The 26,910-nt window shown below is 40.5% G+C and overlaps 1 protein-coding gene across 26 annotated transcripts in view; it reads left to right on the top strand.

Annotated features, from left to right (window-relative positions):
• Positions 1 to 26,910, top strand: part of PPP1R9A (protein phosphatase 1 regulatory subunit 9A) — a 144,314-nt gene that overhangs the window by 69,672 nt on the left and 47,732 nt on the right. For all 26 annotated transcript variants that reach the window (XM_083705197.1, XM_083705201.1, XM_083705209.1 and 23 more), the window contains 3 exons: positions 11,828 to 11,960; positions 13,100 to 13,220; positions 22,735 to 22,839. In XM_083705197.1, coding sequence (XP_083561323.1) covers positions 11,828 to 11,960; positions 13,100 to 13,220; positions 22,735 to 22,839 — 359 coding nt within the window. The remainder of the gene's footprint in view (positions 1 to 11,827; positions 11,961 to 13,099; positions 13,221 to 22,734; positions 22,840 to 26,910) is intronic.

A 26,910-nucleotide genomic window follows, 5' to 3' on the forward strand; every position in this document is an offset into this window, starting at 1 on the left:
TACAGAAATCCTATGAACTTCCACCCAGTTTAAAAAAAACCACACATTTTTTGCAAGGCAAGTCCTAAAGTGAAAGTTTTTTTTGTTGTTAGTGCAACGCGAGTGTAACACCAGCTCCTTAATATTTTATTTTCCTTTTGTCCTGAGTTATTTTTAGAGCACTTAGCGTGTGTGTGTGTGTGTGTGGGGGGAAATAAATTAAAAGAAGATAAATAGCAATGTGTCTCCTTTTGGAAGCCAGAATGTGAAACACATTTTGACAGCTCTTTCTTTTGGAGAGATGGTCAAGCATGCAAATTATCATGAAGCAAATGAAGGTACTCCAATGCAAGGCCTGTATAATTTATGATTCCTACACATTCTAATAATATGGTGGGGCAGAATTATGACTTGAGAGTACCTTTGGGTGAGAAAAAGCAATGAAATAAAAAACATTCATGGGGTTTCAAAACACTAACACCAATTAATGATTAATAATTAGTAAATCATCAAGCACTGATACATTCTTAATGCGTTCTTCCAAAATGAAGCTCCACCTTTGGACCTCGCTTTTCTACATGCTTGTTTTGCCAAGCAGGTGGGAGAATTCAATGGTGTAAGGAGCCGCTATGATGTCTGAAATAAAATACTGTTTTCATAAAATTGGGACCATGAGATCATGGCTGACATAATGTCTATTTCTCTGAGTTCTCTATAATTACACGTGTCTCTCTCCTTCTCCCTTTGCTCTGCATTTATTCATCCTGACTTTTTTTTATAAAAAAACACTTGTTGAGAGCTGTTTTTCTCACAGCACAATCCTATGCATGTTTACTCAGAAGTAAGTCCCATCACATTCAGTGGGACTTACTCCCAGGTAAGTCTGCATAAGAGTGCTGCTTTAATGGCCCTGATCTAACAAGTTGCTGTATATGCAGCAACGTACTCACTCCCAGACTCTTTCTTTCTTTCTTTCTTTCTTTCTTTCTTTCTTTCACAGTGGGCATGTGGATCTGGGAGGAGTATGTGTTGCTAAATCGATTCCCTGGGTTCGAACCACTGCCTTCATTTAGCTATGTGCAGTGATGCCTTTGGTTATCTTTTGCCAAATACAGTACCAGCTGTCTTGGACACCACTGCAAGCTCCTTTTTAAACTGTTCACACAGCAGCTTGTAATATGGCATGTTTGTGTCAGCATGCAGGGGGTCACAAGGCCAGCTGGTTAGCCCCAGCTGGGTCGTATCCTTCCAGCCGTCCCGCTGTGAAGACCCATCGGTCTCTGGTCCGACGTAAACCAGCAACTCGGGCTTCAAAGCCAGGGCACACTATTTCAGCAGAGTGAACTGCGCACACAGAATAGGTGTGAGGCTTGTGGAAGCATACTACAACTACGGATTTCTTAATCATAAATAAGGACAAAGAAACATGTTGTCTCTCTCTTTGTCTTCCCAGAGAGACAGAGAAAAGCAAAAGCTATATACACAACGGAAGTTCCCAGCATACTGTGCTGGTATATAAACAGACATGTGACACGCAACAGTTCCATGTCTGCTCCTTAAGGTGGAATGGAAATCTCAACAGTTTGACCAAGGGTAAACACAATTACTGTCATGTAGGAGATAGTCGTTTCCCTACTTTTCTGGATCAAGTTCATATTTTCTCCTCATTGGGGTGTTTTATTTTGTTGTAGGTGATGCATCTAATTTTTTTATTATATAGAAAGAGATTATTCTCGATCTGCATGACCTATAACTGAAACATGATAAACTTTCAAAACCTATTGGGATTTGGCAAAAGGAGGATTAGTGTTCAAAGAAAAAAGTCAACAATTCCACTGGGTAGAATTAAACTCTTGGGCATCTCTCCGTAGCATTCTCACAAGCTTTAAATATGAATTTTAAATTTGCATTTTAGCATTCAACATTCTAAACATGTGCTGTGGTCTAAACCACAGAGCCTAGGGCTTGCCGATCAGAAGGTCGGCAGTTCGAATCCCCGCAATGGGGTGAGCTCCCGTTGATTGGTCCCAGCACCTGCCAACCTAGCAGTTCGAAAGCACGTCAAAGTGCAAGTCGATAAATAGGTACCACTCCGGCGGGAACGTAAACAGTGTTTCCGTGCGCTTCTCTAGTTTTGCCAGAAGCGGCTTAGTCATACTGGCCACGTGACCCGGAAAAACTATCTGTGGACAAACATCGGATCCCTTGGCCAGTAAAGCGAGATGAGTGTCGCAACCCCAGAGTCGTTCATGACTGGACTTAACTGTCAAGGGTCCTTTACCTTTTTTTTGTCGACACCTAGTTGGTTTAATTGTGAAACCTACCATTGTAAACATGGTGAGTTATTTAGACATCTCCTTTCATGTGTTTTGTTTTTGTTGAGATGCGAAATAAACCAATGCAAATATTAATTGTAATCCCACACCCTCACCCCCACCTCCAATTCATCCTCCATTGTGTGATAAACGAAAGCATACAAATGGCATTTCTTTTAAAACAAAAGCTAATCAGCTTTTGAGCCCAATGTTGTTGGCTGCATTCCACTGAGATCTCTTCACTGAGAAATAGTAACATATTAAATTTGAATGCTAATTTGTGGAAGCCTGGTCTTCTTTTATATAAACAGCCCTTATCCACTTCTCATGCTGCTGCCAGTATGTAACCTCCATTACCTGCCAACAGTGTGCTTACGAACTTCCATTCCTCCGTGCAAGGAGCTTGTAGGACTGGATTATACTCTGATCCTTTGAAGCCCTACGGTTCACAAAGCCCTATTTCCTATTTCAGGCCATAAATTTTTAACAGATCCAAGTTCTAGGTTAATGTTTATCCATTTGCTGCAAGCTTGGCTTTCCACCGAGTTTAATTTTCCCATATCAAGTTTCCTCATTGTATCAGAGCCACTTCACAGATTAGGGAGGAAGAGAATTTAGGGAGTACTGAGTGCACTTGTGGTGCGTGCTGTCATGTTTGAAGTAGGTACACAAAACTTCTGCAGCAAGAACACAGGGCAGGCGTTGTGTATGGCCGATTTGTATATATACCTGTTGAAAGAGACCCATAACTGCTTCAGTTTTGACAGCGTGTGTTCATTTGTACACACAGCGATGCTCTTAATCTGTCATGTGAGAAGTGACCCTCAGATTGGTGTGATGCATTTATTCAGAGCAACCTACACAGTTTCCAAGAGCAGAGCTATAATTACTGGTGTCCTTGTTGCCTCTGGGACTGGAACATGGTGGCGTATTGCAGTTTCTCTGTAGCTGCCTTGCTGATCAATCTGATGCATGTTTCCTTAGAACTCAGTCCTGCTAAAGTCTGGTCTCCTGGAACAATGGAAAGGGCTCCACTACTTCAACTCTGTGCTTATCTCTTTGAAAATTCATTGAAAGCATGAAAACGCCAGGCCAGTTCTTCTTTCTCTGCTGTGTTTAGTTTTCTATTTATACGGGGGATTTTTTCTTTCCATAAGGAAATATTTAGAAATGCAATTTACCCACCTGCAGTCGTATACGCCATTCTAACACTTTAAAACAGTGTTTCTCAAACTTGGGTCTGCGGCTGTTGTTGGATTACAACTCCCATCATCCCTAGCTAGCAGGACCAGTGGTCAGGGGTGATGGGAATTATAGTCCAAAAACAACTGGAGACCCAAGTTTGGGAAAGCCTTTTTTAGAACTCTTAAAGTGCAGGACAGTGCAGGACCTTGTTGACCCAGGTCTTGGGAGGACCAGGTTTGAATTCCTTACAATGGTCCCAGGCTGTGTGGGGGCTTGAGAAGGTATGAAAACTCACATTGGTTGGTTCTCAAACAGCAGCCTGAGTCCTAGGCTTGGGAGGTAAGGTTTAAAAGCAACTCAGTGGTTCTGATCTCACACGGTCCCTCTGACTTGTGGTAAAAAAGAGGTTCCAGTGCCCTTTTAGTTGATTCAGTGTTGCAACAGTCCCAGGAGATGGAAACTCATTGCAAATGGAACTGGTTTCCCCCCAGTGCAGCCTATGCTTTTCATGACCAGTTTGGGTTGTTGAAACTTAAGCCAGAAGCACTCATAGAAATTTTGGATCTTGCCTGAGCCCTCCATGCCAGTTTTATTCCAGAGGGTCTCCCAACCCTCAGTGGCAGTTTTTCATGGAGGAGAAAGGGGGCTAAAGTGGGTTTGGGAAAATGGACAGAAAATGGATGATGGGACTTATGCAAGCACTTTCCGCTAAGGCAAACCTCCCACTGGATGTGACCCATTGTTTTCTCCCTAATCTGTTGTTCACAAAAGGCTTTTTATCTGTGCCTGCACACCCCTCCCTGCCCTGACAAAGAACAGGAGGATGCCCAGCATAAGCAAAAGGTGTAAGCCATTTATTTCATTTTTTTATGTTTATAATAGATGATTTACCTTTATTTGGGTGGAGACCAGTTCTCCGCTAAGCATGTATATACTGAAAGTTATGAAGTATAGCAATATATTTTGACCTTTATTCTTAATTTTAAGATCATTTATTTTGAATACATGGAAAGCATGGATGGACGGGGTATAAATAATTAAATTATTATTATTATTATTGTTATTATTATTAATGTGAAAGGGTAAGTTCTGAAATGAATGGACCATTGTTCTAGGCTGCAAATCCTGGACTGGCTTATGAAGATAGGTAGAATTGAGTTTTAGTGGCAGAGATTTAAAAACATGTTGAAATCAATGGGATTTAAACGTGTTTGCTTAGAACATGACTATAATTTTTAGTTTCATTGTGTTGTTACCCCTTCAGAACCTGGAGGCGAACTTAAACATTGATTTAACCTTATCATATGAACACAACAGTTCTTTGGCATTTTGCTGTTTACTTTGGTTGTAGGCAGAAGCATGACAAATACACATATCTTTCCCCTGAAAATAATGGGATTGTACAATATGCTCAACAACAAAAAAACCAACAAAAAGTAAACACAAATCCATTCAGTGATTTACAACTATGGGTGCTTATTTTCCTCACACTGCCGCGCAATCTCTTTGAAGCATGATTTTAAAAACAGCGTTCTGAGCCCGATAAAAATATTTTGCTTATACAGCTGATGTTCCCATGTGCATCTGTGACCTTCTGTTTGCTGCCTAATCATCATCATTTTTTTCTGAATTATATTTACAGCTGGTGCTGCCATACCAGTTAGGCAGATATCCCAGATAAACCCCTACTTTTGGCTTGTATCACATCCTCTTTTGCCTTGACTACCATATTTGGAGGCATTAGGAAGCTAAACTACTAGGAATAGAAAGCTGTCTGATTTTTGAGACACTGATGTGATTAAATGTAATGCAATACATTCGGTATGAGCTTTTAGAGGATAAACATTCCTTTGCTTACTGTAGGTAGCTTTACATCTTGCCTGGATGCAGTTCATTGTGCTCCCAGGAAGGAGAGCAAGAATACGGAACAGTCATGGGGGGGGGGAGGAAGTGGGGGTGGAAACCCAAGTCAGCCAAAACTGAATTCTGCCTGCAGGTGCTGTTGAGTTAAATCTACACTATAAAAATAAGAAAGCACTACTCTAGCACTTGGGGATCTGTAGCATATATTCTTTTTGAAATATTTCTTTTAAAAAAAACAACAACAACAACCTGGCAGCTTTCACTACAGTACAAAAGCTTTTTCAATAATCCTCTTTGCTGCCGTCTAATTGTTCGTTTATGTGCAAGTGACGTGATACCAATATGCTGAAGATAGGTTTCGTTACTGGCGCTGCCAGTAGACACAATCCGCTGAGACATTGATCTGTGTTGACCCTCTTCAGAGCTAGGAGGAACACATATGCGTTTTTGCAAAGGTCCTTTGGAGGATTTCCTGGGGGGCTGCACCAGTGTTAGAAACTGAGATATTAAAGTTAGGAACTAAATGGCACCTTAAACCTAGGTTATGGGCACAAAAGGTAAAGGTAAAGGACCACTGGATGTTTAAGTCCAGTCAAAGGCGACTATGGGGTTGCAGCGCTCATCTTGCTTTCAGGCCTAGGGAGCCGGCATTTGTCCACAGACAGCTTTCCAGGTCATGTGGCCAGCATGACTAAACTGCTACTGGCGCAACAGAACACCGTGACAGAAACCAGAGCATATGGAAACACCATTTACCTTCCCACCACAGCGGTACCTATTTATCTACTTGCACTGGTGTGCTTTCGAACTGCTAGGTTGACAGGAGCTGGGACCGAGCAATGGGAGCTCACTCCATCACAGGGATTTGAGCAACCGACCTTCCTATCGGCAAGCCCAAGAGGCTCAGTGGTTTAGACCACAGTGCCACCTGCGTCCCTTATAGGCAGAACAACGGAATGTCTAGGCGCACTTTTTTTATATAACAAGAATACAAAGCTGAAAATGAATGAACTTCAGCTAAAAACTTATATTAATTTTTCATGTGATCTGAAGACTGCAAAAAACAAAGCCATGCTTCGCCTACCCACCCACCCCCATAGTCCAAAACAATGGGAGTTGTTTTGGACTACAACTCCCATTAGTCCTGGCCAGCAAGGTGTTAGGGGATTAAAAAAGCATATGAGTCCAGATCACAAAGTAAATGTCATTTCTAAAAAACAGAATAACTTAGGAGAAAAGGATTTGCAGTGAGATGTTTATGATCCATATTTCCCATAGCTTGTTTCTTCTGTTCTTTGCAGTATTCAGACAAACCAGCTTTATTACTGCAAACTCAGACTGGAAAAAAATAATGCTTCAGGGTAATCAGAATTGAAACCGTGAGTCTGTGAATGCCAAGCTTCTAACAATGCACCAATCTAAACTGATGCCACCTGCAATTTGTATTAAAAGTCCGCTTCAATTCAGATCTCCATATGCTTCTCATTATTTTTTTAATTTTTTTTTTTTGCACTCTAGATCAGTAGTCTTTAATATTTTCATTTGTAGTCTTCAACTTGATTCCCAGACTTTAACCTGCAGCATGAGGTCTATGTTCAATTTTTGTCTCTGTGTGTCTGTGTTCTCACTCGCATCTCTGTCTCTCTTTGTATCTAATTTTCCTGATTTTCCTCACTTTTTGTTTCCCTCGCTTCAATGGTTTCAAAAAGAAAATGGTGGCAGTATCTCTGGAGTGAATCCTGACCCACTAGTTGAAGATAATTAGTATACTCAATACCCTGTTTGCATATTCTGTATAGTTGGTGGGTTTTTTTTACATTGAAATGGACACAGACAGCATTGAGGAAAATGTGTTTCATTGGCTAAGAGTATCAGTTTAGCATGAGCAAAAGCAAAAGTTGGATCAGTTTTTGATGCGGGTCTGTCTTACTCGTTTGGAGTTTTTATTTGACTATTGGAATTCCAGATGATGAATGGAGACAAAGGTGCATTCCTGCTTTCCAGTTTAAATGGTTTTAATTTTATGTGGGAAAAGATTGGTGGACAACTACCCCAGAGTTTTTTGATCTACTGCCATAAAGTGAATCCCTTTTGTAAGGCGAATATGGCATATATGATCTGTTTTGTTGGATTATTAAGAAATTTGTTGGATTTTTGAGAACTGATTATGCATCTGGGAAAGTATATGCATTTTTCTTCTGTGCTATCACTAGGGCAAAATGGGGTTAAAAATGGGTGTGGATAATAAATACTACATATCCCAGGTTAAGTGATAGCCTGCTGAAGGAGCATGCACATTTTCTGCTTGTATATGTATATGTCTATACATACATGCTGTTCTAGTGACTTAAGGCTTCAAAATGTGTTGCTTGAAAGTATCCATGGGAGGCAACCCAGCGAAAACACTGCTTCTGTGCAATCACCACTTATTTACTTCAAATAAATGCAGCTCATGTGAGGGTAGTGCTTTGAGGGCTGATCCCCCAGTCAATTTAATTAGAACAGTTCTCCTTTAATACAAGATTCCCTTTCCTTATCCTGATGACTTTGATGCTCTTTTAGGTTTGAGATAACCATAAAATGGAACAGCATACTCATCTGTTACCTTGACAACAGCAAGGCTTGCTGCAGGCAGTGATGGAGAGGCTTCAATTGCACATGCACATCGTGTTAATTTTTCCTTGTGGCATTATTGCTGATTATCTCTGTCTACAGTTACTTATTTCATTTTTTTGAAAAATTGTAGTTTTGAGCTCTGAATGAATCACGATATTTCCAGAACAAGTCCTTTCCCCTAACCAAATATCTAAACTTAAGGAACCAGGAAGTGTGTAAAAAGCAGCATGGAACAATCCTGGAATCTGCCAATTTTTTAATGTATTGAAATATGACACACACCATATACGGTGTTATCTGGGATACAACAACTGCCTTGTACTGTAATTCCTAGCATTGCTTAATAAGACCTTAAACTGAGTTCAGAGGGCTTTTCTGTCTGAAGCTTTGCAAACTGAAGCTGCTTAATTTCAGTATTTATTTTAAATAACTTGTTTGTGTTCAATGCCAATTGTGAAATTAATTATTAATTCATAATTGTAGTCTTTGTTTATACAGCATAATTTCCATAAATATCTGCTATGTAGCAAATATTGCCAGGATTTAGGCAATATTTGAACACCGGTTGTGTAGCTACAAAGAAAAAAATCTGAAGTCTTTAAAAAAATGGTAGGTTTTTTAAGGTAATCAGTGGGTTGGATCCAGACTAAATTAGCTGATCTTAGGTAATATTGAAACCAATGGGATAAGTTAGTCATGGCTTAATTTAAGTATCATTTATTTCACTGTGAACTAAGTTCAGCTAATTTAGTCCGAGTCCAACTCTGAATAGTACATTTTTCATTTATATGTTGTATAGTGTTGCATTTTTGTATCAGTTGTATAGGTATTTCAGTCAATTGGGTATTTGAAATACCCGAACCATTCAGTAAAATAATATTACAATTTTTTCTTGCTGTTTTACAGGAGCAAATAAAAGCATGTTCTTTACTTAGAACGTTCTTTAATTTCCCCTCAGAGAAATATGGACTGAGCAATGCTAGCTTCTGGTGTGAAATCTTGAAATGAATTCATAGCCAGAAGCAACAGCCCAACAAATACCAATAACAGCTGCCCTGTTAGAGTAAAATTAGCAATGATCTTAACACCAAGTACTTTGCTAAAATAAATTCACTTTCCGTTTTGAGGCCATTGCTAGCTACTTAACAGCAGCACCCTATTTTATTACCTTGGGTTGCCTCCTGAGTGACGGCTGCTTTCTTTATTCTCCCAGCAATATTGTAAGGTTTCCTTGACAGTCTTGTCAGTATGAAGGGGATGGTGGAGTTTGCCAAGAAATACAGGATAGCTTTAGCACCTCAAGGAAGGCATGTGGAGTCCAGGCTCAAATCCAGAGGGGTTGTTTGCTTTGCCAACCTGAAGCCCATATTTGATGCAACGAGAAGAGCTTTGTTCCTTAAATAAAGCATTTCAACCCACACAGTATATTATGATAGCTCAGTTTTGTTGTTAATTTTTTTCATTCATTTTGGGGTTGTTGTTTTTTGCAGGTTAGTAAGGAAATAATTTATTTAAGGTGTTATAAGAGAAATGTATGAAGGGAAAATGGAGTTCTCTCTTCCACCATGCCTAGCAGCCTGGGGTTTTTTTTTTTGGGGGGGGGATTAGTTTTGCACAAAACATGTGAAAAGCCAGCTTAATGTTTTACACACAAAAAATAATGTGATCCTCATTATAGATACCATTGCAAATTCTCATGTTTGAAGAAGCTGTAATTTCTCCTTTTAAAAAAATCAAGTAACCCATTACAGTGGTACCTCAGGTTAAGTACTTAATTCGTTCCGGAGGTCCGTACTTAACCTGAAACTGTTCTTAACCTGAAGCACCACTTTAGCTAATGGGGCCTCCTGCTGCCGCTGCACCACCGGAGCCCGATTTCTGTTTTCATCCTGAAGCAAAGTTCTTAACCTGAAGCACTATTTCTGGGTTAGCGGAGTCTGTAACCTGAAGCGTATGTAACCTGAGGTACCACTGTATTTTTTTACAGAACTGGTGATTTTGAAGAGGGAGTGGCAAGGGGAGTATGTTGGATGGCAACACCACATTCTAACACCAACCCAGTGGAGTAGCCTACTAGCAATGGGTTTACTGCTCTGTTTGTTTCTTCTTGCCATCACCATCCTCTTTGTCCTCTAGGTCACTTTGGGATTCCTGCTGCCTTACAGTGGTCTACTTGGGAATAAAAGGACTGCCACCTTAGCTCAAGTCTTCAGCTTTAGACTTAAATCCCTATGGGTTGTATCCATTGTTAGTCGGAGTCAGAGTAGACCCATTGAGTTGTATCCAGTGCTAATCATCGCAGAGCAGACCCATTGAAATTAATGGAGATGACTTACTTAGGTCCATTAATTTCAGTGTGTCTGCTCTGAGTATCATTCACTTGGGTGCAACCCTTTGATTTTAATGGAAACTGATTCTTCACTACTCGTTACATGGATTTCAGTGAGAGAAAAGGTTTAACCGGCATAGTCTGGATCTAATCCCTTATTGACTTTGGAAGTCTTTTAAGGAAGAATGTGGTAGCACACACTATCTGTGGTACTAAAGAGGTAGCAATGCCCATGGTGTTTTTCATGTCAGCTGAGTGAGCCAATAGGCCTCCCCTCTTGCTACATTATTGTATGGAGTCACCCCAGTAGCTTTAGGAGGAAAAATGGTGACAGCCAACTAGTTGCTCCAGAGAATCTTGACTACCCCAATTTTTGTTGTTGTGCTTTGGCTTTTGAATGTCACTGAGTTTTATAGAACTGAGTGTCTGATAAGGTTTAACCAATATTTAACATCTTATTCAAAATGCCTTATGTACAAGAAGTTTTAATTTATGCGACACCTAAGGTTTCAGTTTACTGTAGTGTATACTGTAGTATTCATTTATCCACAGCTTTTATTTAATACAGTGTGAGTAAATCACAGCTTTGTTATTTGTTAAAAGATGAAACTAGTGATAGTTCAGATTCCACCATCATATTGTATCTTATGCACTTCTTAAAAATTGCTGTGAATCTTTCAAGTAAAGATAGTGCTCTTTTAAAAAAAGGTTTGAACTGCCCTTTGTTTTACATTATTAAAAAGAACAGAGTGGTGCTCTTTCTGGAACACGTATTGAATTTGTTGCTATATGGGTTAGAAAAAAAATCTGCTTAATGCAGTAATAAGATCCTGAATCCTAAAGAGGTGCTGTGGACAAAAGGTAGATTTGGCTCTACTAGTAGATCTCTCAGTATGTTACAGTAGATCAACAAGGGTTCAGATTCTAAATTATTAAATAATTATTAAATCATACGGACAACAGAAAAGCTTCCCTTCCACCTTGCCAAAACAAAACAAAAAAGCTGTAGCATTTTGTGGATTTTTGTGTTACAGGATTGTGACCTCAGTTCTGGAACCGAAAGCAAATTATTGAGTTGAGAATGTGTTCAGAGGCACAGTGACCCAAGAATATGGTCACCCTCCTGACCCACCATTTTGCATCTGGCTCCAAAGACAAGCAACCTCATTATTACTGATGTCCACAGTTATATGTGCACAACAGTTATTTCCTTTAAGAGAGGGATGGCTAACATCTGACCCTCTGGATGATGTTGGATCACAGCTCCCATTATCCCTAAGCACTGACCATAGTGGAAGCTTGGGCTGATGGGAACTGAAGTCACACAACATTTAGAAGGTCACGGGTTCTCCATCCTTGCTTTAAGAACCTATGAAACCCCCTTTTCAATTAAATCAATGTTCTATCTAGCCAGCCAGATACTCTAGAAAGCTCGGAAGCAGGGTATGAAAGCAGTAGCTTAACTCTGGAGTAGTAGTAGATTTTAGAAGTGAGCTTTTGGATGGTTTAGTTGACTTATTACCATTATCTCTCTCTCCAGGTTTTCCACACATATTCTAATGAAGATTATGACAGGAGAAATGATGAAGTAGACCCGGTGGCTGCATCAGCAGAATACGAACTAGAAAAACGTGTGGAGAAGCTGGAGCTTTTCCCAGCAGAGCTTGAAAAAGGTATGCATTCTACAAATGCTATGCTGCCGAGCATTTTTTTTAATGTATAAAGTGTCATACAGATATGTAGTAGAATTGCAAGACTTTGCCAGAAAGGGATCATGAAAAACCTGCCATAGCTTAATATCTGGGGATTTCATAAATAATCAGCAGTGTGCAATTTGTATAAATAATTCCTGGATATTAAATAGTAATATTATATATTATTATAATAATATAATATATTATATTATATATTATATATATTATATAGTAATCCAGTTGAGGTAACATGTTAATTCACATCAGTGGCCCCTGGTGTATGCAGCAGAACATTGGCTTCAAACCTTGTCATCCTCAAATAGTCTCCTGAGGGGTTGATCCCCTCATATCCGCAGTCACAAAACTGTTTTCAGAAACCCCCTTTTAGGGCTCATTCAGACTTCCTTTTGTGCTACATTTCCAGGCACAAGTCCGGGCTTTAAAGTTCCATATCTGAGCAGTTTTTGGTTTTTTTGCTTTATCCCGGTGCTTCTCCAGATTGCCATTTGCTTCAATTCAGTGGTAAAAACAGGTTTTCCCTGGAACAAAAGCAAAAACACTTAGACACAGAGCTTGAAAGCCCAGAAGTGTGCCTGGCTAGCACAGGGTGAAGGGAAGCCTGGACGAGCCCTCGGTGTCAAAATAGATTTGCCAAGTGTCTCTTTGAGATATGTGTGAGTAGGGTTTTTGGTATCCAGATCTTATTGTTTATTGCATTGGTCCCCCACCCCCATTTCTGTTATGGAAAACTGCTTTTTAGTTGTATCCTGAACTCAGCATGTATTAGTGGGCCATAATTCCTTTGAACACAGGATTTCTTGATTGGCAGCCATGGCAGAAGGAGCAATATAGGCTTCTTTCTCCTTCCATTGCAAAAAACGATTGGGGCTACTTGACTTCCATGATGGGAAATAAGAAATACTGTAAGTCTATTGAAATGTTATGGCTTTATGAGTTAGGGAGGATGACCTCTAGAATGACAATGTGTGTTTTACTCTTTGTGCATGCAGTTATAAAGTCATAAACAAAAAAATCATGGAAGGTTTTACTTGTCCTAATCCAAGTGTGAAAAATGCTTAACAAATGTATGGATCTGCTTTGATTTATCTGCTTCTCAGATGAAGATGGACTTGGCATCAGCATTATTGGAATGGGAGTTGGAGCAGATGCAGGCCTTGAGAAACTGGGCATTTTCGTCAAAACAGTAACAGAAGGTGGAGCGGCAGAAAGAGATGGCAGGTGAATAAAAATACAGTATGCTGTTGTGAATATAGATTGGGATTGCTTTAAAATACAGCTCCTGTCTGATTTTGTTCACAGGCTTCATCCAAAACCTTGTAGCTAAAGGTTTTCTTGAGGCCCCTATTCCCAGTATGGCCTTCTAAAAGGCTGAAAACCTACTTGTGCCTATGAACGTTCACCACCAGTTCTCACAAACATTTCTGTTCATTGAAAAGTTGCTTTGTTCTGCAAATAGCGTTGTCAGGTGGACTGTTTCATGGGTGAGAAGGGAATTAAAGCACCCTCTCGTTTGGGAATGATCCTTCTAACCTCACAGCAAGCCTGGATTTCAGTGCAGACCGAGATCTGTACAGAATCTGCTCCATCCCAGAACTAATATTGTTTGTTTCATATTTCTAGCCACAACTTTATCTTTTCACAGTACATAACATCCCCCCCCCCCCCGAGGTTTACTTGCTGTATACATTCATTGATTTATTGGTATGTAAAATTAAGTTTTGTATGTCTCCATAGCAAGCTGCTACATATTTGTTGAATGTATCAGGACCCTTTTTTCCGATGGGAAAACTTGCTATCTATTCTCCCCCTACTTGCTGTATCTTCAGTGCACAAGCAGTATTTTGCTTGTTTTGGAGGCTCATGGTGTGCAGATCCTCTACTTTTGAGACAAAATAATCTTGTATTCCTTCAAAATAACTGTGATTATCTATGTATGGTTGACCTTGCACCATTGCCTTATCTTCAGAATGTGGAGTGCTTGGGGGAAAATTGTTTACTTTTCCAGGTCACTCGCCGCAAAAATACCCTTTCATGGGTCAAAAGTGAAATTTAAAGTAAAATACAGCATGATTTATATAGGTCATCTCCTTGCTCTATAAAAGTGGAGTGATGTTATATTGCAAAAGGAAACTGAAGCTCTTATAGAATGAAATCTAAAAGTAAAGTCAAATCAATAATTTAAAAAAGTCCCAGGCTGTGTTGCAAAGGAAAACTTCTGCTTTTGCCAATATTCTAGAATAGAAAAGCAGAAATCAGTATATAATTCTATGGATCTTGATGGTTCCTTGAAAAATGTGCCAATGTGCCTAAATATGAACAATCATATATACCAAGGATTGCCAATATGGGACCCTGCAAATACTGTTGAACTGCGACTCCCATCATCCTTCATTTTTGGCCAAGCTGGCTGAGGTTGATTAGAGTTGATATGGAGAGCACTACATTGACTACCTCGGTTGATATGCTGTGATATAATATGATATATTGTAGTGCACTACACTATATAGTATTATATACTAACTGACTCCACTACAATGATATTAAAATTGTTAGGCTAGCTGGTTTCTGGTCCTGCCTGCTTCAATGGAGGCAGCCCCCACAACAGCAGGGGATCGCCGGCAAACGAAAAACAAGGGTGACTGAGGGTAAATCATCCTTGCAAATTCCCCCCAGGGACGGCAGGAATAGGCTTCACTCGCAGTTCATCTTGGTACCTGGCTCTCGCTCTAGCATGGAATGTTGGAGGCAGGGAAGCGCTGAGTGCAAAAGCACTTCACCTGGCGAAAACCCTCCTACGCCGCCATTAAGAAGCAGAGTTCTCCGTTTAATTGCATCTTTAATTCTTTAAAGTACTGGTGTGTGATGGAAAAGGGTTGCAACAACATACTGCTGAATATACCAGCTACATCAGGCATAGGCAAACTCCGGCCCTCCAGATGTTTGGGACTACAATTCCCATCATCCCTAGCTAACAGGACCAGTGGTCAGGGATGGTGGGAATTGTAGTCTCAAACATCTGGAGGGCCAGAGTTTGCCTATGCCTGAGCTACATGGATCAAAGGTTTGAATTAAGGTAAGTTTTTCTTTGGTGTGAGAGTTGGTTGGGGAGAGGGAAACCCATGGTTTGTTTATTCTAAGCTTGTTTTATATATTTATGATTCAGCAACCCTCTCTGGAAAAAAGATAAAAAGATATTTACAAGTGAGGAAGGGACATTGGAGTAATATTGATATTAACGAGCAAAATAGAAATGCACCCAACCGACCATGCGGGGAGCCACTTTAACTGAAATGTATTAATTGGAAGTTGATTGACATTTTTATAATTGTATAATTTGGGAATTAATTGTTATTGTTATAATTCGGCTATTATTGGGGGTATATTGGAAAAATAATTTATTTTTTTAGAAAAAAAAATTGTTAGGCTATTTTGACTAAATGTGCAGCAAACAGATTTCATCAGTGAGACAATTACTGGGTTCCAAGCATTGATATCTAGATCAAGATAAACTAGATTGTATGGCTGCTCATCAGATGCATCCAGAGTTGATGGAGGACCTTTTTGGCTCCACAGGCCAGATCCTTATCAGGATCAGCCTTGCGGACCAAATTTGACAGGTGAGCAAGGCTGCCTACCTATCAATCACATGATGCCACAATGACATCATGTGCAAAGTGCTTTAAAGCCCCCAATTAATCTTGCAACTGGAGGTTCCCCACCCTGTCCACCGTTTTTTTTTGTGAAATCTCATGCAGGTGGATGCAGTGGACTGGATCATGCCCAGAGTATGATTTTATACAGGATGGGGTAGATGTTATGAGCAAGATTTGTTTTTAAACATTGTTTTCTATAATAAGAGAAATTAGCTACACCCACATGCTGACTAATGTACTTCAACTGGAAATTAAATTTCTTATGTTAAGGACCTGATTCTGTAACTTATATCTCAAGTACAGCCATTGAATACATTTTGTCCACTCCTGAATAAATGATACTCTGATTCTGTAAGGGTTGCAAAAAATTATGGTAAGTGCCAGCTATTCAGCTGAAGATAAAATGCCAGATTTTTTTCTTTTCTTAAGCTCTGACTCTCTTGAAACCCCCCTTCCCCATTTAACAGTCGCAATATATAATTAGATTTTAGCTGCTTAGGCGTACTTGGGTATGAAAATACCTCCCTTATTTGGAGCCTATGAAAAAAGAATGTGTTATGCAGAGATTATGCCAAACCACCTGACGTCTTTCCAAAAATGAGTCATAAATAAGAAGGAGGCATAAGCAAGTAGGGAAGCAGGGTCAAAAATAACTCCATGAAGTTTAATTCTGAATTAATAGTTTTTGGGCAATTTGTTTCTTTGTTTAAAAAGCCCTTATATCTCACCTTATTTTCAGAAGAAACTTGCGGCAGATAACAAATCAAAACGCCACTCAATATTTAAAACATATTTCAGTTCCCATTCCTAGCCAAACACTGGGAAACCAAAATATTAGCACAATATTTTTCTTCTTCTGGTTCCTCTTTTAAGAATTCTGCTGTTTTAGAGGACTGTTTAGAAGTAAGTTTGATGAATAAGTGGGACTTTCAGGGGAGACCTTCCTGGTGGATTGTGCCTAATTGCCTTTACCCGTTTGCCACAAAAAAGCATAACACTGTCTTATTTTTAATACACAGTAGTTCAGAACAAAATGTGGCAGAAAAAGAATTTAATTAAGTCTGAAGTATTCACACTCACTCCATACAACTCCTAGCACCCATAACAAACTATACTTCTCTCCAGGGAATGGACTGTCCAATGGGCTGCAGATCCATGCCCAGTCCTGCTCTTCCACTGCAACACCCCATTTTGGAGCCCAACACCAGTTACTGCCAATGGAGCACCATCACCACCAGCAGAGGCCAGCAGACAGAGACATCTGATAATCTTAACCCCCACCCCACCCCTTCAGCAGCATGGAGTGGGGTTAGGAGTGCAGCCTTTGGTGCTTTTTTCAAGCCACAAAATTATCTCATTTTAGAATTTATTTTTATTTATTTTTTAAAAAACCTGTCTGCATATTGGAAGAAATGAATTTCAAAATATTGAATGAAAATGAACCATAAATGATTGTTTTAAGTTTGCTCATTAATCTACATATGCTGTAAGCTGTAAGCTAGTAATGTATTGCCACTTGTTAAGTAGCTGCACTTTCAACCAACTAACTAGCTAATCAGCCAGTTGCCTGTTTTATGAGCAAGAAATATATTTGACATTGTAGAATGAAAATGTACTATGATTAGGAGTACATAAGGGGACATCAGTTTTGAAAATTAATGTCTAAATCTATAAATCAACATAAAAAACAATACAACTATTGTTCCCAGAAAGGCGCTTTTCTGGCCCCATCCATTACATGCATTACTTATTTTTTAAAAAATAAAACATGTATGACATTGAACAGGACTGTCCAACACCCTATAGAGCACATAGCCTCAGAATATGAAGATAAAACAGGAATTCTGGACTGCGAAGTGAAGAAACAAGCAAGTTAAAAATATTTTAAAAGGATGCTGATTAAAGTTACTTCTTTGTCCTCTGATTTCTACTGCACAAAATTAGAGAGCTCAAAGGCACATGAAAGTCATGGAGCCCAGCTCTCTGCCCTAAGGCAAGACTGTGTACAAATTAGCCCCCTTAAAGATGAACCTACACTATCCAGTTATAAAGTACCAGATGCAACAATGGGAGTGGATAAGGATTTTTATTTTTATTTACTGATAAACAGTTCCCAAATGAAGGATGGTAATATGGCTGTTGCAGTTATGTCATTTAAAAATGGTTGCATTCTTCAGATTTTTTTGTTTTGTTTTTGCTTTGATATTTGTTATCAATTAATATACGAGGGGTCACAAACCAAGCACCATCCATGGAGGCTTTCATTGGTTCCCCTTGGGCAGGTTCCCCAGACTCTGGCCTTTCATTAAAAAAGAAGTAACTCTCTAACCCTCCCAGAGAGGAAGTTATGGAGCAAAATGTGCAAGTACCTTCTAATCAGTTTCTGGGAAGCAAGAGCGGCCAGTGTGTGTGTTTCAGGGGTGGTTGTCTCTGATTTTGTGTTATATCACACCCCCATGACAGTCATTTTGTGACGCACTCCCAGCCTTTCCCAAAATCCAAAATGTGGCCACTGTTCCAAAACGTTTGGTGTCCCCTTCAACAAATAGTGCCTTGGATCCTAATATAGCTTAAGATAGCCCAGGGAAGGAAAGTTTCCTACTCCATTCCCTGCACCCCTTCAGTCTGAGACTTCTGAAAAGCCTCTGTGGGGGATTGGGCAACCTGAACAGTGGAGGATGGGGCCAGGAGAGCTCATGGTGGGGAGGAGGACGGGTTGGGAAACTTTCCTTCTGTGAACCTTCTTAAGCTAACATATCTTAGGATCCGAGGATTTGGGGTGATTCTCCCCTCCACAAGCACCATCCCCTCACCTGATTCCACATTGTTCAGAAGGGCCTCCTGACACACCAGAGAGCTCCTTTCATGGGAGTGCAGGTAGTTTCACTGGGGGAGGAGGGGATGGGGAAACTTTTCTTTTTGTCAACTTCCCTAACTTAACAATGGTCGCACGGTTTTTCTGTTTAGCAAAACCCATGGCACATGAAGTATGTTGGCTCATTTGTTGGTGCTGTTAAACATAACCTTTCAGGCTGCCAAAACAGTCCTCGGAAACCTTTTCATACATGCCAGGGGACATTATTAAGGGTTGGAAGATTATTTTCCCCAAAAATACAATTAGTAACGTGAGCTGATATGCTAGGTTGCAGAGTGAAGTCAGTTATTTCGTACAAAATTTACTTTGCATTGCATATATTTGCTGAATGTATTATTCTGTAGCCCTGGCGGCATACTTGAGCTAGATGCTAAGGTTAAGGGAAAACTGCCCATTTTAAATACCTTGGCTTGAAAGGGAAGGTAGCTGATGTAGCATAGTGACTGAAAGGGAGCTACGCACTCATCTCTTCTTTGAGCTCATTAGGTGGCCTTAGGCAAGCTACAGTCTGCAGTTTCCTTCCCTCTAACAGGAAACTCAGGTAGTTTAATGCCCATCAGTTTTGAAGCAAAGCAGAGCCACTCAACAATAAGGTAGCAGTTTCTATATACTTGGAGGGCTCCAAAGGTATGCAGAAGTATGTTTTTAAATGATCTGACAAGCACCTGTGAGCTTTCAAGTTGAGATGGAAGCTGTCCGAAGGAGAGAGAACTGGCCTACTCCAGCCTCTTAGTAGTTTATACTTACTTACTTTGCCAAACCTTTATTAGGTATTACAAGTATAGCCCATCATAAAACATTCATATATATATAAAATTTTAAAATATATACAAATAAACAGCCACGCGAAATATATAATGACGAAGATTTCCATTGGGATTTCTTCATGCTAAATAATGCCATTCACCACTCTAAGAGATACTATTGACAAAAACTCAGCCACCCTTTCAGTTAATGTTAGACAGATAGAATCTGATGTTAGACTACCAAAAAAAGGGGATAGCACATTTGTGTGACTGATTGTTTAATGGACAGTAGAAAAGGATATGTTCTACAGTGTCTGGCACATTCAAAGAACATCCACAATGTCTATCATTTCTGGGGATGTTTAAATATATCCCCTTGGCAAAAACTGAGGGGAAAACATTCAGTCGGGCTAACATAAAGGCCCTGTATTGGGCTGGAATTATTAATATTGAGATATAAGTGACCCTGTTATCTGTTGTATTTAAACCAAAGAACTTGGCAGAGCAAATTTTATTTACAGCTGACTTGATGTTTTGTTATTCAGTGTCCCTTAACCTGGTTTGAATTTTGCAATACATATATTGCTCACTTGAATTATACAAGGGTTCCAAGTCAATACTAATAGATCTAATTTTACTATGTAAGAGTTGGAACCATCTGGATTTATAAGAATCCTAAAGCAAGTTAGAGAACAGATTTGAAGTTTGGCAATGTAAATGGCAACACAGCCAGTATTTTATAGTGCTAGCTCACACCCAATATTCTGTTGTGTGTATACCTAATTCTGCACACTTGATTGAACTTGGGAGCCTCAGGATACGTCTCAAGAAACTTGAGTGTATCTTATCTAAATCACTATTATATGCTTGTATCCATATTGGGATCCGCAAAAGTAGCTAGGACGACAAATCTGAATAGCAGCTGGTATAAATTGATTACCTTTCTGAAAATAAAAGCGAGCTACTGCTGAGGAGGTACACTTTGCCTGTTTTATAGCACTTGTACGATGGTTTGACCAACCTGAGTTGCTCTGGAATAAAATTATGAGATACGTGTGCATCTGTACTTGCTTAATTTCCTGTCCTCTTATTTTCCATTTCTCTAATTTTCGGGAGGTTTTAGCAAGTATCCTGAATGATAATGTCTGCTGTAAGGTTAAATCCCCCTGCTTGCATTATACAAGGCTGTTTCAAGAAGAAAGAAAGGAAAAGTGACCCCTTTCCAACCCAACAGAACCACCCCCTTTCCCGACTACACACTATATGGCTATTAAATAGACCACATAGCTTTGAAATGCTCACATTAGCCTTGTACCGGAACATGCAAAGCTAATGTCAAACTATTTGTCAATCTAGTCCAGCATTGTGTAGTCAAGTTGGCAGGAGCTCCCCAGGTCCCAGGCGTGGTATTTCATATCAGCTGCTACCTGATCTCTTTAACACAGCAGGGGAATGCTTGACGGAGAGTGATATCCTTTCTCCCTCCCTCCCCTCCTGCAACTCTCCCATCCTTCAGAGGCCTAGGCTCATCTTCCACGCTGGGTGGGAACCTTAGACAGAATAACTCTTCGTGAGATACCCAGCAAGGCTTGCAAAGATGTTTACTTCTTGTCGCTTCATATTAGCTGCTTTATTGAATATATGTTTACATGCCTGGAATGTCTCCCCCTTAGTTACTGTAATATCAGTTTAATTTGGGGCGCTGCACTCTTGCTGGAAGGCAGCACTGAATTTTATTTGGTCCAGCGGCTTGAATTGGCTGGCTACCTTTTTGCATTGTCAGAGCCGTTACGCGAGGAAATGTTCAAAGGAGGGGCTGACTTTGTAAAGAGCTCGTTTTTTAAAAAATTGTGGCCACCATCCCTAATGGTAGATGCTCAGATCTGCTTTGATTATGTTCCCCTGGGCTACGTCACTTCTGCCGGTGCATTACTGGTACGTCTATGACATAATTTGTACTTATTGGTTGATAAACCATGTGCCATTCTTAATCATAGAATAATAAGCGAAGTACTCATGCCCATGAGATTGCTTCACAAAGTTGGTACCAAGTGCTAAGTACAGAATCTAACTTCCAGAGAGTTCCACCTTTAATTTAAAACACAAGCAGGTTCGTCACTGTGCAGCTCATTCTACCTTCCATGCTCATCGGTATCATGGTTCTCTTTAACTTTTCTTTGCGCTGGCTTACCTTCCTTTCATCATCTTCATTTTAAAACCTCACTTCTTGTTTTTGAACACTTTCACTGCATTGCTCCTGTCTATTTTTCCTCTTTAATTCCTCTTAACACTCTTCCTAAAGACATCTAACGTCTCACACCCCTGCCTGTTTTCTTAGACTGGAGCAACCTGGCCTGTTATTATTAGGCAGCATCTTATCTTTGGAACTCATTGCCACCAGCTGTTTGTATAATGCAGGCCCACCAGCTCTTTAAAGTACCTCCAGATATATTTAGTTTCCATCCAGTTACCCAATTAACTGAGTTTATAAATAAACAAGCAAGCAAACAAACATTTTGAGTGTACTACCGATAATACAGTCATGATATAACAAAGATAGGTAAGTCTCAAGACAATAAAATGAAGGAAACCAGAGAGAGAGAGAGGAAAAGAGAGAGGAAGGAAGGAGGACCACAGTTCAGTTTCACAGTTGACAGATAATCTAAATTGAGGTTGCAGAAAAATGAGGGAAGGGAGATTAGGAGGAGGCTAATGCAACAGTTCGAGTTTATCGCTGAGTACAGTATTTCCAGACACTTACCTGATATATTTATTTATTCATTCTGAGCATGCCCCAAAACTCCTGTTTGAAAATTGTTTTGCCATGTGACATGGAGTGTTGCTTGGCCACATGGAACTAGTTGCCTTGTTCATTAAACCCTGGCCATGGGCAGACCCTGGCAAAACCTTAGAAACCAATGGGAAACTGAGCAGGGTTTGCATTGAGGATTTGCATTGCTGAGTCTTCAGTGCCCTGCCCTGCCCTGTGCACCTTTTGATATGTGGCATGAACAGCACAGCATTTGTGAGTAATAGTAATGATTATCACTAGCACATCACAATTTAAAATTTGGTACTAAAAATATTTTTAAAAGATTGCAGTCACAGGAATAGGGTGTGTCTTGCACAACACAAAATATGGGTTTTTGTACAGCCATGTGTACATTTCTTGCCACTATATCTGATGCTGTATACTGGTAATTGTAATTTGTCCTGTTTGTTCATTTACCTCCATGGAAGTGGAGATCTGGTTCAAAAAAAATCTTGATTTCAAATGGCATTTTCTTCTAAAACAACATTGTCAGTAGGAATTGACAATATTATGTATAATGCAAGATGTCATGTATGTGTTGTTGACTTAATTATGTATTGCTTCCAAATGCAATTTAAAAAGACATTATATTTTGTTTCATATTCATTACTTACTGTTTCTCCATTCTTTTTATTTCCTCTGAAAGGATCCAAGTAAATGACCAAATTGTAGAAGTAGATGGGATCAGTCTGGTTGGTGTCACACAAAATTTTGCTGCAACAGTCCTCAGAAACACCAAAGGAAAAGTCAGGTAACTTTGAGAAATCCTTACAAAGTACGATTTAAATTGGTGGCACCTGTGATACTGTCTGGTCATGCAACTGCTCGATCGTAAGTAAGCATATATATGTTAAGAAAACCTATGCTACAATGGATTGTTTGTATCAGCCTTGGACAACCTGGTAGCACCAACCCCAGACAGCATGGCCTCCACATTTAGCCTTTAAGGCCTTGCCATTTTGTCAGATTTGGCTCACAGAGGGTGGGGCAGATAAAACCCAGTCCCCCATCCTGACTGAAGAGAAGGAAGATGGATAGGAGGAACCCCACCTTTCCAGAGATCTTTTGTCTCACCATTTGTGGCATAATTACATATTAACTGCATAGTGTGTGGTGCCATTTCTTTTTAAATTTAATGTTATGTTCAGGATTCCACTTTTCATTAGGACCACAGCACACAGGGAGGGAAGGATTGAAAGTAAAGCCAGGGGAATCAAACCATTTTAACCAGGCATTGTTGGCACTGTTTGAGAGAAGTATTCCACAAGCAGGATGCCACCATGGAGAAGGCCCCATCACCATCTACCCAATCTTATAATCTGGAACCAACTTCAGGAGATTCCTCAGAGAAGGAGCTGGTTCATATTGGAGCAGGCGATTCTTAAGTATGCTGGTCCATAGTCGTTCAAGCATTATAGGTCAAAACCAACACTTACATGGTATTTTAAAATTGAAATATAAATATAATGAGAACAAACTGAATGCAGGGCCAGCCCTGCCACTAGGAAGAGTGAGAGGAGTGCTTCCTCAGGTAGCAAATGCCAAGTGATTAGGGAACAACAGTGAGGTGCTGAGGACAGAGCTGTGTGTGTCACATGGCCTCTGCACAACCTAAGATAGCCAGTCACCTGCAGATTTGGCTGCCGGTCCCATTGGCTTTTGTCCCAGGAATAGGAAAGGTGCCACCATCTTGTCCGTTGCCTTAGGCAGCAGAATTTCTCAGGCCAGACCTGACTGGACGCTGGTGAAGATTTGCTGAACACTGGCAAAATGTGTTCTGTTTGGCAAGTTAATAGCCTGGCTGCTGTTTTCAAGGCCAGACTAAGTTTCTAAATAGTCTTCAAATGCAAATGCAATTGCAGTAGTCTAGCATGGATGCTATCAAAGCACGGATAACTGAGGCAAGGTTATCTGTGTTCAGGAGGGTCTACAGCTCTATTCAAAGTATCACCTAATAAAGGGCTCAAACTTGAAATTTAATACTGCTTTTCTCTTCAGCTGTTACACTTCATTAGATGTTTGTAAAAAGTAAAAGCCTTCTGTGAGTGCATTTCAATTTGGGAGGTCAATTTTCTCCCTTGGTAATATTTTTATTCCCAGAGTTTGTAGTTCTTAAATAAGTCTAAATGTTTAGGGCTCTTTCAGACGTCTCTGTATGCAGGGCTTGAAATGCAGGAATTGATGGTTGTCAGTAAAACAATTAAAATAAAATGGAAAGGAAAAAAGTATTAGAAAGAAAACATCAAGTATAATAATGTTGCTATATAAATCAATGGTGTGCCCATATTTTGCATGCTGTGTGCAGGTCTAGTTACCAAGCACATAGCAGGAGAAAAGGGTTTTTTTAAATGTTTATTGGCGAGGAGAGTGAAAATTTGAAGTTTCCTTCTAGTCCTGCCCCCTCCCTCTCCGTTCCCCACACTTAGAACTGGAGTTATGAAATGGAATTGTTTGACATGAGATTTAGGGTGAATAAAAGGAAGTGCGGAGTTATAGATTGCATTAAGATACGGAGAGGGCTACCAGCTAAGGCAGACTTTAGAAAGAATTAGACAGAATTATTATATTTAAAATAGTTTAGGATATCCTTTAGGGTGTAACACCCACAAGTTGGCTTACGTAACAGAATTTAGAAAATACATTGTCAGGGGTTCAGAAGGAGAGACACAGGAGGGGGAGCAAATGGAGAGTGAGGAGGAGGAGTACGAGGGGGGCGCAGGCAGTGACAGTGGCCAGAGTTATTCCACAAGCCTCTCTAGCGAATCGGAGGACTCACAGAAGGGAGCGCCGGTGGCCAGAGCGAGGGGGGTTCCAGGGGGGAAGCCCCAGGAGGAAGGGGCCAGCGGGGAGTCCCTGAGCAGCAGTTGGAAATCAGGACCAGCTTCTCCACCAGAGCGCAGTGGGGAGGGGGAGTCCCAGGAGTCGGGACCAGTGTCCTCACCACCAGAGGGAGGAGAGGAGTCAGGTTTGGCAACGCCCACATCAGGAAGCGGGGAAACAGTCAGAAGGAAAGTCACCGGCTTGGCGCGCGCGCCAAGTTCAAATGTACAGGAGCGCGGCACAGCGGGGAGCCCGGGAAGGGAGCCAGGTCCTAAAGCCCGCCGGAGGGAGGGACAAGACTCAGGGGGCTCAGCGTCAGAGGAGTCCAGGAAGGAGGAAACCCCAGAGGACAGAAGGACCCAGCGAAGGAAAGAACAGCGTAAGAGGTGGAGCCGGGCTAGAATCTTAAACTGGTGTGGGTGGAGCAGTGAGTCAGAGGGGACTTAGCCGGTCTAGCGTCAAGACGTGGGTCTGCGCGCCCAGAGCTTTGAAATGGAAACTAAACTTAAATAAAGACTTTTGTACATTATATCCACCGGGCGTTGGTCCTCTGTGAGCTGGGATCTAGAGGCAGACCTGACATACATGAAATACGCCACAAACAGCTTAAAAAGGTATAAAGCAGTAGTTCAAGAAATATAGGCGCAAACGTTCCATAAAAAATAGTATAACCCAGTTTAAACCAGCTCAGTGGTTTCATAAACTAGCAGTAGTAAAATAAAGGTAAACCAGAACAAATGAGTTGTTAAGGCCCCTTTGTGCGTATGCACTGTGGGAACTTTACGTAATTCACTTGTAAGGGAGTGTCATCACTGCAAAGCCATCACCAAGAAGACCCTACCTTTCATGCTGCCGACATGATTGTCTGAAAAGAGAGCGTACAGAGTCTTCCCAGTGTTTGCTTACAGGCAGCCAGAATCATCTTCTCCACACTGCGTGGGTTACAAGATTCACCCCGACGAATTCAGCTGTGCTCCCTTTGAAGGATGCCTGTTTCCATAACACTGCTGTAAATCAAGGACCTTAGGATAGACTTATGCAAACCATCTAGAACAGGGTTACTTTCTTCCCCCATAGCTGCCGTAGTTGTAGGGGAGAGGTTATTGTGCTCCTTAACAGCTGCCCTTAATGACTTCAGTATAAATAATAAATTATTATAAATTATTATTCAAGCCACAGGGAGAGAAAGGTATGCATGTATGTATATATGTATGTATGTATGTATTTATTTATTTATTTGGTTGGTTGGTTAGTTAGTTCACCACCCTTCACCTGAAGATCACAGGGCAGTTCACAACATAAAAATACAAAATGAAAAGACAAAATACATAACGAAACAAAAACAAACCAGTAGCTCCCTGCCACAGACACGTTTAGAAAGCCATAGAACAGGCATAGACAAACACAACCCTCAAGATGTTTTGGGACTATAACTCCCATCATCCCTAACTAACAGGGATAACTAACTATCAGGGATGATGGGAATTGTAGTCCCAAAACATCTGGAGGGCCGAGTTTGCCGATGCCTGCCATAGAATGTTAATCAGTCAAATGCCTGGTTGGAGAGGAACATTTTTGCTGGGCTCCTAGGGACATGTAATGAAGGCGCCAGGCAAGCCTCCCTGGGGAGAGTGGCTGTTGCCTGATTGCCACTTGTCCAGGGGTCCTTTACCTTTATCTCTCTACTTGCAAGCTCCCATGGTGCATAAGAACATTCTATCAGAGGAAGTGCCACACTTACCTCTACAATTGGCAGCTGCTGGTAATGAAGATTAGTAGGCAACAGTCCTCACTATTTAATTTGACAGGCAGAATTGGCAAAGTATTGCTATAGTTGCATTTCCATTTTCACATTACTGTGCAAGCTGCAACATCAAATGAATTTTAAGTAGTTTGTTTAAGTAAATTCTTCCATAATTAGCATTGTTTGCAATTGTTATTTTAAATGTGTGTGTCGTTACTGGGCATACATATTTACCAGTGTCACTGGTAATTGTCCCCT

Source organism: Podarcis gaigeae, assembly GCF_964106915.1.
Source record: "Podarcis gaigeae genome assembly, chromosome: 12".
Taxonomy (NCBI): Eukaryota; Metazoa; Chordata; class Lepidosauria; order Squamata; family Lacertidae; genus Podarcis; species Podarcis gaigeae.